This window comes from Erpetoichthys calabaricus, chromosome 15 (assembly GCF_900747795.2).
Source record: "Erpetoichthys calabaricus chromosome 15, fErpCal1.3, whole genome shotgun sequence".
In the NCBI taxonomy this organism is placed as follows: Eukaryota; Metazoa; Chordata; class Cladistia; order Polypteriformes; family Polypteridae; genus Erpetoichthys; species Erpetoichthys calabaricus.
In genome coordinates this window covers 10,225,949-10,238,834 of record NC_041408.2, presented here as the reverse complement: position 1 = coordinate 10,238,834, position 12,886 = coordinate 10,225,949, and the positions used below count along the sequence as shown (strand labels likewise).

At 36.1% G+C, this 12,886-nt stretch overlaps 1 protein-coding gene across 3 annotated transcripts in view; it reads left to right on the top strand.

The window, feature by feature from the left end:
- The window catches only part of reps1 (RALBP1 associated Eps domain containing 1), a 103,584-nt gene that overhangs the window by 64,873 nt on the left and 25,825 nt on the right, over window positions 1–12,886 (top strand). For all 3 annotated transcript variants that reach the window (XM_028820931.2, XM_028820932.2, XM_028820930.2), the window contains exons 8-9: window positions 2,154–2,308; window positions 12,558–12,679. In XM_028820931.2, coding sequence (XP_028676764.1) covers window positions 2,154–2,308; window positions 12,558–12,679 — 277 coding nt within the window. The remainder of the gene's footprint in view (window positions 1–2,153; window positions 2,309–12,557; window positions 12,680–12,886) is intronic.

The window sequence follows — 12,886 nt, the reverse complement described above, 5'->3', positions numbered from 1 at the left end:
TATGCCAAAATAAAAAAATAATGGACTAAAATATGTAACAAGTTAATTACTGATATACTCCAAAACACAAGTTACCTAACGTTAATTAGAGATGGTTTACTATTCCTATTATATTATACGAAAAAAGAAGAAAAAAAAAACTAGGACGGCTCAGCTACTCCTATTCACTCGTTTACTATAGCTCCAAACACATTAGCAAACATAAGTGAAATTATAATCGCTTAACCCTTAAACCGCTGTTTACCACCGCAATTTGCCAGCACGCCGGAGCCGAGTATATTCGGAAAAGTACATTTGTAGCAACTGGCTAGAGTCGGTTTCCAGTGCAATTTGGGAGCACGCTGAAGCAGAGTATATGTGGCGACGTACATTCATTGAACTGCGCAATTGGCTAAAGTCGTGCCTCAGTGCAATTTGCCAGCACGCAGGGGGCGAGTATATTCGGCGACGAACATTCATTGAGCAGCCAGCTCATGACCACTGGTGCCTTGCAGCATCACTGTCCCCGGGATTCAGCCATTGCACTAGACTGACCTGCAAGCGTCAGCGCTTACCTCTGTGTGCCTGCGTGCCAGTTCAAGCGCAGTTAGCTCAGTGATTTACTGAATTTCATTAATGGCTTCAGTTGTACATTGAACATATAGTAATAGATTATTGCAGTAGTTTTTTATAGTTTTTACAGTTCATTTGCAGTGTGTAAAATGATGATGTTGCTCTTTGCATGAAAAATAATACGTGTTCCATTAAAATTTCACATTTTCTTCGTGAATTGTGATGTTTACTTAAAAAGTGCATCTAAAAGTATTTGGTGTCCAGGGGTGCATTAACCCCCAAGTATGTGTCGGTTTAAGGGTTAACTATCATTGTCAAAACCTTGATATACACATTATAGTACAAACATCAACATTAACATGTGACACTAACTTTACTCACTAAAACTTAACCTCCCAAGAGATGGCAGCATCACCACTCCAGGATGCTTGCGTTTCTGATGCTCATGCATCGCGGTGGTGCTGCCGTGAAAAGAAAGCTTCGCTTTGCATAATCTGCATTGAACTTTTTTTTTTTTTTCGGTGAAGTGCTCCCACACTTTAAAAAGTTTCTGTCTCAATTTTTTTTTCCATCTCCTTCCCCCTCCTCTATCCGACTCATTGGTAGGACTATGTGCAGTCTTGAAAAACAATAACAAACAATACTGCCCCCATACGTTCATGTAGTGCATTGCAGTTACAAAAACCAATGTGGTTCTTTGTGACTGGAGCCTCTATTGAAGGTTCTGTTTATGACGCGTCAACAATAAAAAATACGCATCAAAGATTTTTTATAGTTGACGTCGTCTATTACGTTGACTAATCTTTGCAGCCCTATAGTTCAGGGACTGGGGCCCTTATTGAAGTCGTGGGTCGGATGAGCTCAACCCAGTATCAACCAATTCTTCAGGATAATGTTCAAGCATCAGTCACAAAGTGAAAGTTACACAGGGGTTGGATATTCTAACAAGACAATGACCCAAAACATATTCAAATCATGAATGGCTTTGTAGATTTCGAACTATCATTGAAAATCTATGGGATGATTTGAACTAGGCTGTCCATCCTCGGCAGCCATCAAATTTGACTGAACTGGAGAGATTTTGTATGAAGAATGGTCAAAAATACCTCCATCCAGAATCCAGACACTCATCAGAGGCTATAGGAGGACAGCGTCTAGAGGCTGTTATATTAGCAAAAGGAGGCTCAACTAAGTATTGATGTCATATCTCTGTTGGGGTGCCCAAATGTATGCACCTGTCTAATTTTGTTGTGCATATTGCATATTTTCTGTTAATCCAATAAACTTAATGTCACTGCTGAAATACTACTATTTCCATAAGGCATGTCATATATTAAAAGGAAGTTGCTACTTTGAAAGCTCAGCCAATGACAAACAAAAATCCAAAGAATTAAGAGGGGTTCCCAAACTCTTTCATGACTGTATATAATTTTGACTCCAAGTACTGTCATCTTTGTATAAACATAACATACTCTTCAAAGCTATGGCATTTTTTTGATGTATTTTTTATTCATTAGCACTAATTATTTTCTGCAATATTAATCTGCTGTTTTGTTTGTTAAATAAAATTAGGTGCTTACAGGTTTTTCTTTTTTTTATAGGGAACTTTCAGACTTTGACAAAGATGGAGCTTTAACACTAGATGAATTCTGTGCTGCTTTCCACTTAGTTGTAGCCAGAAAAAATGGTTATGACCTGCCAGAAAAACTGCCAGAAAGTTTAATGCCAAAGCTTATTGATCTGGATGACTCAGCAGGTAAAATGTACCTTTTTTTCCCCCCTTTCCAGCATTTTGACTACTGTCTTATGTGCTGCTTGCAAATATGTTAACTTCAATTCTGGGTATTCAACTTTCTTTTATTTTCTCATTTAATTTTTTGTAAAAAAAAATGTAGCCTTTTTTGTTTAATGAAGAGGTTTAAGATTAAAACCTTCACATTTCAGTGAAGTCGCTAAATAATTTACTTTTTCTGTTTTAATATGATCTATTAAATAGTGAAACAATTGAAAGTAGTAAATTCTTCAGCAGTGTATGTAGAATTTATTAAACTTAAAGTGCTTTTATTTGCTACTTAAACCAGTCTGTGTTGGTTTAGATTCAGTCTAAATCTTTGGATGAGATTTAAAAGATTTCATGTAAGCACATTTCATTTGCTGTGTTTTATATTTAGTGTCCTAACAAATGGTTAAATATGTTGCAATATTTAAGGGGAATACCACTTAAGGGGAACTTAAGGAAACAAATTAAAAATGTCTCTTCTGAAACTTGTTTACTTATAAAATTCTTACTAAAAGTTCATGACATTGGCATCAGTCACGTACTGTATGTACAATGAACATTCATTTTTGAATCACTAAATTCCTTTAGAACAGGACATCTAGATCGGTCGGAGGCTGCTAATAATTTTTTTTTTAATTATCTTTTACTGAGTTTTGTAGTGAAGCAGACAGAAAATTTGCGTAAATGAAAATGTGCCAATTTAATTTTTATGAATATGCATAGCATTCAGTTATATGTTGCTCAGAATCTGCAGAAAGAAATAAATGTCATTAATGATTGTACAGCCATGTGACTTGAGGCCATTTGCATTTAGGGCTGAGGGCCATAGAAAAATAATAGGGTAATGTTCTAGAAATTGTCTGAACCAGCAACTAAATGCCACAAATTTATCTTATACTTGTGGCAGTGCTGCCAGCAGTAGAGTGATACACTTTGCCTAAAAAACAGTGAGAAAGGTGGTGGTGGAGCTTTAGAGGTAGCAGTCTTCCTTCCTATACTGATGCTACAGCCAACAAATAGCCACAAACTAGCCACAAGTTTAAGGTACACTTACATAGTTCCAATGTTCAGGGCACTGATTGGCCATAACACGCAGCATCTTTTTTAAGTTGTGCATCACGCAGCTGGCACATCTTTTTTTTGCTTCTGATCTATGCAGATGGTTTTTTCTACCATCAAGAAGACAGAAATGCCTTGTAAACACCAACAAATCTTTGACAGAAATACCTTGTGAACAACAACAAATCTTTTGTTAATTTTTCTTCACAGGGTCTCATGTTTAAGGGTTTTGGAGGGCCATTTAAGGTTTGTTTTGATTGGAGCTGATTGGTGGCTAATGTCATTCAGCTCATACTGCCTTCTCTTACATGGACCTGGCATATGCCCTGCCAGACTTTAAGATCAGTTTGTGCTGCTCTGTTCTGGCAGTTAAAGTATGCGTATTGTTGGTCCATATCAGACCCACAATGACCTGTACACTTTGTGACCGTCCTCCTCCCAATTTGGCATACAGCCAAATGGCCTGTCTCGAAAGGAGGTGTCAGTCGGCACATGACCATAATCTGAAAATCTTTTGTTTTGGGTAAAGTAAGAGAATTCAGCATTACTGATCTGAATCAACATGTTCATTATAGCGACCTAATATTAATCCAGATCATTTTTCTGCAGTTGCATTCGATCTTTCTTAGATGGTGGTATAAACATTCAATCAAACTATGCCCCAGTTTTCCCTGTAAACTTGTAAAACTCTGTTTTCTGTCATTGAAAATTCAATATCTTAAAACTGCAGAAGAAAAATTCATAATCAGTTGTATTTTCTTTTATGCCATGTGTATTATTGATAAATATTTTGTGTACATGTGTTAAAGTGTGAATTTTTAGATTTTATTTATTGTAGTTTATTTTAACAATAAATTTTAACAATAAGCCATCAGAATTGAATTATTTTAATGAAATTGATGATTGGTATCTGCCCTAAAAAAAAAAACAAAAAAAACTGAAATAAGCCATCAGAATTGAATTATTTTAATGAAATTAATGATTGGTATCTGCCCTAAAAAAAAACCAAAAAAAACTGAAATAAGCCATCAGAATTGAATTATTTTAATGAAATTGATGATTGGTATCTGCCCTAAAAAAAAAACCAAAAAAAACTGAAATAAGCCATCAGAATTGAATTATTTTAATGAAATTAATGATTGGTATCTGCCCTAAAAAAAACCCAAAAAAAAAACTGATTGGAGCAGGCAGTATATGGTCTGGGATTATGGCGATTTGGGCAGATGTTATGCTTTGTACAAAATATAGAACGCCCTTAACCAGGCCATTTAACGTGCTTCAAGAAACGTGTTGTAATGAAGGCATTTTGATGGTGTTTGGGAGCTCAATAAAGAAGCCAGTACTTGTCACCACAGTAAGCACTGCTTATTTTTAAAAAGGAGCTTTATTTTTCAACCTTTTCTTCTGGATTTCAGCTGCTGAAGCTTAAATATTATATCTTGTGTAACTGGGTCTTTCATGAAGAGCAGCTTTCGTTTTGATGAAATAACAGCCAAAATGTAAGCATTGCCTGTATATGAAAAAGTACTAGCTTCTTAAAAGTGCTTCTGTAAGTTTACTTTCATCTTCAAAATGCTTTCATTATTGATAATCTGCTACCTGTGATTTATAGCCTCCATTGCCCCATGCTGCTTTACCCATATGATGAGTGGTGTTTTTATGAGTTGGGATGTAGTGCCCCACTTCACAACTATACACAAGAAGACTATGCGACAGTCTTACTATATAAAATCACATTGCTTGTTGTATGTGTACAGATATAATAAAGTGCAGTTTAAGCAATTCTAGAATTTTCAACAGACTCCTGATGTTCATACCTCAACAATAATGAAATTCCAATCAGTTACACATGGTGTTCATGGTTTGTCCTGTTGAACATTGTGGAAGAATATTTTCTGTATAGAGGCAAAGTAAATATTTGCTGCAAAAGAAGACAGTGCATTTCTTAAAAAAAAACAAAACAAAAACACTTGTTCATGATATAATTAAATGTGTTCTCTTCTTCAAATATATGATAAACTAGCTGATTACCCAGTGGCTTCACTCACTGAGTGCAAGGGAAAAAAATAAAATGTAGTATTTATAAAATAAGTTTAATTGCCAATTTTATTTTTCAACAAGTAAAGAGCATTTACAATAACATAGAAATCAATATAAACATTAACATCATTATCATATGAGAATATGAAGTAATATATAAGAAGCACATTGCATATAAATATAAATTATTAAACAGTAAAATCTTCTTCTATAATACGCTACCTTGGCTGTTCGTTTGTCCAGGATTTTAAATCACCTGTAGCTCGCAAACCGTTTCACCTATTGACTTGAAATTTGGTACACATATAATACGTGACGTCTACTATCCGCTTTCGGTGTGATGATTTTATTACTCTTTTTATTTTTATTTTTTTTTTTTATTTTATATTTTTATTTTATTAATTTTCATTGTAATCATTCCATACAAACAGATCCATTTATAACCCAACAAATTTGAAAACAAATCAAACCCCATCCCTGAGAAGGAGAGCTTAGCTAAAGGAAAATTTCTTTAAGCTTTTTAATAAGGCAACATTAGACAAAAGAAGGGGAGAAGTAAATATCTATATAAATAAGAGATGGAAAAGGGAGTTAAATACAATAATAGTTAATTCTCTTATTCTAAAATAATATTGATTAAATCCTGCCAAGTTTTGAAAAAATTTTGTACAGATCCTCTAACTGAAAATTTGATTTTTTCCAATTTCAAATAATATAAAACATCAGTTTCCCACTGACTTATAAGAGGAGAATTAGGATTCTTCCAATTTAACAAAATAAGTCTGCGTGCCAAGAGTGTAGTGAATGCAATCACCGTTTGTTTGTCCTTCTCCAATTCAAGTCCATCTGGAAGGACACCAAACACAGCTGTTAGTGGGTTAGGAGGGATTGTGATACTAAGGCTGTCTGAGAGGCACTTAAAAATTTTTGTCCAAAATGATGTTAGTTTGGTGCAGGCCCAGAACATGTGACCCAGTGAGGCAGGAGCTTGGTTGCAGCGCTCGCAGGTTGGATCCTGGCCTGGAAACATTTTGGACAGTTTTAAGCGAGACAGATGAGCTCGATATATAATTTTTAGTTGAATAATTCTATGCTTTGCGCATATAGAACTCGAGTGAATTCTCTGCTTTGCTACCTTCCACTCCTTTTCTGATATATTGATTAAGAGATCTTCTTCCCAATGTCCTCTTGGATCTTTGAAAGGTAGGGGACTCTAATAAGATTTTATATATTGCGGAAATAGTGTTTGTTTTCCTCGGAATTGAGCAGTATTTTTTCCAGCATTGTGGAGGGTGCAAGGTGGGGGGAAATTGGGCAGTTTCTGTTTAACAAAATTTCTAATTTGAAGATAGTAAAAGAAATGTGTAGCTGGGAGGTTACATTTTGAACATAATTGTTCAAAAGATGTAAATATGTTGTCTATATAAAGATCTCTGAGCATTTTAATCCCAAAACTTTTCCAGGTATTAAAAACTGGATATACTTGCGAAGGTTGAAAGAGGTGGTTCCCTTGCAAAGGTGCCACTGATAAAAGATTTTCCATCTTAAAATGCTTCCTAATTTGGTTCCATATTCTGAGTGAGTAAAGCACAATTGGGTTATTAGTATATTTGCGATAACTTTCATTTATTGGAGAGCAAAGCAGGGAATATAAAGAAGTACTACAGGATTTTACTTCTATTGCAGACCAAGCCTGTGTATGTGCATTTATTTGTGTCCAGGTTTTTATGGCTTGTATGTTTGCTGCCCAGTAATAAAACTGAAAATTAGGTAAAGCCATGCCACCTTCTGCCTGAGGTCTTTGTAGGGTCGCTCTTCGGATACGTGGGTGTTTTGAGTTCCAAATGAATGAGGTTATTATTGAATCTAACTGTTTAAAAAACGATTTATTGATATATATTGAAATGTTTTGAAATAAAAAGAGAAGTTTAGGAAGGATATTCATCTTAACACTGTTAATTCTTCCGGCTAGAGTGAGATGAAGGGTTGACCATCTATGCAAGTCTTGCTTAATTTTTTCCATACAGACGCCAAAATTTTGTTGATAAAGAGCTTTATGTTTATTTGTGATATTTACCCCTAGGTATTTAAACTGATCTGCTATGGTAAAAGGTAGGGTGTCTAATTTAATATTATATGCTTGTGAGTTCACTGGAAAGAGTATACTTTTATTCAGATTAATTCTAAGACCAGATATCTTTTGAAATTCTGTTAGTGCTGTTAAAACAGCAGGGACAGTGTTTTCTGGGTCCGATATATATAAGACCATATCATCTGCATATAGAGAAATTTTCTGTTCCAGTCCTTCTCTGACAATCCCCTTTATCTGATGAGAATTTCGGCAGTGAACCGCCAGTGGTTCAATAGCGATTGCAAACAACAGTGGCGACAAGGGACATCCTTGTCTGGTACCACGTTCTAGTTTAAAGTAGTCTGAGCAAATTTTATTAATACAAACTGAAGCTTCTGGACTGGTATACAGTAGTTTAATCCAAGCACAAATATTCGGGCCAAACCCAAATTTCTCCAATGCAGTGAAAAGGTAATTCCATTCGATCATGTCAAATGCCTTTTCTGCGTCTAATGATAGTAATATCTCTGGGGTGTTTGATTTTGCTGGTGAATATATAACATTAAACAAGCGTCGGAGATTTGAAGATAGATGTCGGCCTTTAATAAATCCAGTTTGATCTTGTGATATTACCGAGGGCAGCACTTTCTCCATCCTTCTAGCTAGGATTTTTGAGAGTATCTTAACATCATTATTCAGGAGTGAAATTGGTCTATATGATGCACATTGTAACAAGTCCTTATTTTATTTTATTGTAGAATCAACTCTCACAGCAGCGCGCAGCAGGGCGGCCATGCAGCGCATGCGTACGGGCGCCGTTCTCATTCCCTACCACCTTCGCTAATCATTCTTGAGGCAGATTGAAGACTTAAGTGCCAGATTAAATGAAAGGTTAAAGAAAACGTACTAAGTAATTGCAACACAAAAACTAACTTAATCAGTTTTAACGTGAAAAGATGCCGATGAAAGAGGAGCAGCGGGCCGCTTGGGTGGAGTAAAGAAGAGATGCTCAGGAAGCAGCATGTGCATCAACCTCTGAGCAAACGAATGCTAAACGTACAGAGGAAGAGGATGAATATTATTAATGCTCAAGTCAAGTGTATTCACTGCACGTTACCGTGCAGTGCGCCGTTACTGGTATTTTGATAAAAGAATGTGAACAACCTATAAAAAGCGCATAAATTATTAAACAGTAAAACATTAACATTTAAGAAGTAAAGATACATTGAGTACTACTGCAGTGCTTTCGGGTATACTACATTTTTTGTTTGCCCATTACGTGCATAAATGTATACATTTTTTGGTGTACCTACCCGAGAACACGCGACATATAACTGACCGTGGGAGAAGCATGGATTTTAAACACGCGTTGAGTTCATCTGCTGGTGTCCCTCGTGGAATAACTGGTAATGTTTGACGAGAATCTCCTGCGAGTAAAGCGACAGTACCTCCCATTATTTTGGTAGGATCGCTGAGATCTTGCATTGTTTGTTCAAGGCTTCATAAGCTCTTTTATGTGCCATGGTGCACTCATCCCAAACTGTTATCTTTGAATGTTGCAAGACTTTTGCCTTTCCAAAGCCCTTGCTTATGTTACAAATTGGATTTTTATCATGAGCGAGGTTTAATGGTAATTGGAATGCCGAATGTGCTGTACGGCCTCCATCTAATAATGTAGAAGCGATTCCCGATGACGCTACAGCCAGAGCTATGTCACCATTCTTTCTCTCTGCAAGAATCAGGTTTATTAAGAATGTTTTTCCTGTTCCTCTGTGGTCATACGTAATTTCCGTTTCAAACGCAAAAAGAATTTTATATATATAGATTATATTCTTATAATTGTTAGTTTTGTTTTCTAATTCATATCTTCTGTTACCTGCCAACAGAATGACTTATGCTCCAGGAAGCAAGGTGTGGGAAGTATCATGATTTTTGGGCTATTTTCCTGGGATTTGTTTGGGTGTGTGTTTTCATCATTATTATTTTTATGTATGGCTGGTCTCTGTTTTGTTTGTATTTTGGATTTTGCACCATGTTACTTCACTTTGGAGCTCAGCTCTTTGTTCTTTTTTTATCTTTAACACTAGAATTACCAAAGCCTACGAAAAAACTCGTAGATCCGTCCCACCTTAAATCGCTTCACTCCTCTCCATCAGTGTCGTTTGTCCTGTAAATGTGTCTAAGCAGCAAGCAGCCTACTATCACATCCCCCCACCCGCTGCACAGTTTTCTCGGCTCAAGTCTGTTTACCTGCGTGTCAGTTGCTTAGAGTTATATAGAGTGAGAAGTCAAGCAAAATGACACCTTTTATAAATACTATATCGTTATTTGGAACACATGCATTTCATGTTTATGTAAATACATCGTTAAAACAAAGTGTGATGTGCATTCTTGCTCCGATGTAGAACTGTCATCATGATCTGAGTTCACCTCTGTTATAGCGCGTCTTTATGTGAAAACAGCAGCGTCGGAGGGGGATGGTGGGATCGTGAACGTGACTAAGAGAATAAAACTGAATAAAAAAATAAAAAACAAAGCTAACCTTTACAAGTATCATAAATTTACACCGGCTGTTAGAATAAAAACATACATTTGATTCCAGTCTCTAAGATAGCAAGAATAAGAGCAGCTCGCTTCTTAAAACGGACTCGACCAGGGTCGAACCTGTGAAGTTTTGATTACCAGTCAACAGCTGATACCATTGTGCTACCGAAGGGGTCGTAGCAAATGCGTGTCACTGTTGCACCCTAACGCGAGTTCTTTTTCTGCAGTTATAGTATTGAATAGAAGGGCACTTGTTCTGTTATACCTTTTGTGAAAGTATTTATTTGATATTTGGACTTCAGGCTTCACACATTATACACTTCATGTCTAGATTTTGTCACTTATTATTAAAACATGAAAAACGTTTGTTTTAATGATGTGTTTACATAAACATGAAATGCATGTGTTCCAAATAACGATATAGTATTTATAAAAGGTGTCATTTTGCTTGACTTCTCACTCTATACAACTCTAAGCAACTGACACGCAGGTAAACAGACTTGAGCCGAGAAAACTTTGCGGTGGGTGGGGGGAAGTGATAGTAGGCTGCTTGCTGCTTACTAACACATTTACAGGACAAAAGGCGCTGATGGAGAGGTGTGAAGCGATTTAAGGTGGGACTGATCTACGAGTTTTTTCGTAGGCTCTGGTAATTCTAGTGTTAAGAAACATGAAGAGGCACACAATCTTTCTTCCTGATGAGTAAAAGATCTTTTTGCCTTTTTGCAGTTGAATACAACTTATCAATAGCAGCCTTCTTCCTTCCTGAAGATTGTCCTGTCTCACAGGGCGGTGACTATCTGGTTTCTTTGTTTGCACAGTGGCAGTGCAGTTTGGTTGAGCTGGGCTAGCATTTTTCCAGCACTTTCCACCCTCCCCCAACTTGTTAGTCAGCTAGGTGTCAACAGTCCCATTTCCCCCAGGTGTGAGAGGACTTTGCCTTTTTGTTTTCATCTTTAACTTACTTTGACACAGAGTGCTAGTTGCTCTCATTTCAAGTATATTTTTGTGTAAATCATATAATTGCAAAAACTTGTGTGGTTTCTTAACAATTTTGTTTAATGCAAAGATATCTGACCTTTGCCACATAAAAAATAACCTCATTGATTAGGGCTGCCCCATTCATATATGAAGTTCAAATTTGAGTGTGCAAGTGAACATTTCAGATGTTCATTACTGTCAATATTATTGTCTAAAATTGTAGACTTTTTCATATCCCATGTCTCACATTCATGCATTACTTTTAAGAAAAGCATATTTTAATTTTTGGTTGAATAACTACTTTTGCCATCTGCAATATGGACATTCTCTTATCTATTAAAAAGAAGTAGCCTTTCCTAAAGCTCCTTGGCACACAGAGTCGCTTTCAGTTGGACAGGATAGTCCACACACACACACACACACACACAGACACCTTCCTGTTGATAAGTATGCTTATAAACTGACTTATTCAAGTGGAATCGAGATGTTCAGATTCTCAACATGCACAAACTGACATACTGTAATCAGATGAAGTGGAGAAGCATGCGCTTTGTGTCTTGTTCTATCTGTTACACACTTTGGACCAGCATTTATTTTGAACAGGAGGGAAAAAAAACTGGCAAAATCACTCATGATTTTTGAAAACATATACATACAGCACAAAATGTACAGTAGGTGGCATTGAAATGACTTGTAAAACTGTGAGCTGATTTCTTGTATCTGCCTTTATGGGATTTTTAAAGCGTCTGGAAAATTAAAGAAATAAGCTTGCTAGAATAACAACATGAAAGTGCCACAGAAAAGTCTGATCTTGTACTTTGCCTATTTTTATTTATTTATTTTTTTAATTGCTTCATGAAAGTTAGCTGTTAGGCACCTTGGTTAACTAAGAAAGAGGAGCCCCAATATTCTGTAGGTGACACTGCAGAAATAACTTTGTTTGGAACACAACAGCAGCACGTCTGCAGTCTTCCAATCTAGTGTAAGTTAAGAGCAACAGACATTTCATGATATAAACAAAATTTACTAACTTAACATTAATTTTTTGTGTTTCTAAAAAAAGGAGGTGCTTTGCTTTGTTTTACAAGGAAAGTGTTTTGGTTTGCATTATGCTTTGGACATTTACTGAAAACTAATTGTTTGGCAGTTTTTGAATTTGAGGGTATAATTGCACTTTATGTGCATTTTAATCTTGATAATGGCACAGGATACAAAGGTACAGTATCACTACTGTTGAATTTGAGTAAAATAAACGCGTTTTATTTTTCATACATTCCTCTAGTCCATCCAGTGTGTGCCAAGAACTACTATAATAAAGTCACAAAGCTGCCATGCTATGCTGTATGAAATAGTACATTTTTATTTGGATTCAACTGTATGAATTGTTTTTTTATTCAATTACTATGAAAATAGCTGTAGAGAGTTTCAAATGAAGTTGATTGTCGGGACTATCAGAATTGTCATTGTATTTTTCCATAAAAGACCCCTTCACAATCTTACACAAGGATGTGTGCTTTCATTGTTTTGCAGAAGTGAGTGACCAGAATGCCGAAGTGGGATATTCAAGTTCCCCCGTAGAAGCCCCACCCAGCAAATCTCCATCTATGCCGTCTTTAAACCAAACTTGGCCAGAGTTAAACCAGAGCAATGAGGTTTGAAAATATTAAGTTTTGTTTGGCCTGTTGTCTTTAATTGTGTGTGTGTTTGTGTGCCATCTATAACACTATGATTTCCCTAAAACAATTTTAATTCACCCAATCAGGAATTGAATGCATGAAGTGATTAGTCAAACTTTTTCAGCCCTTCAAAACAGAAGAACCTTTTCTTGTTTAAAATATTGAGGCTTGTCATTTGTAAAC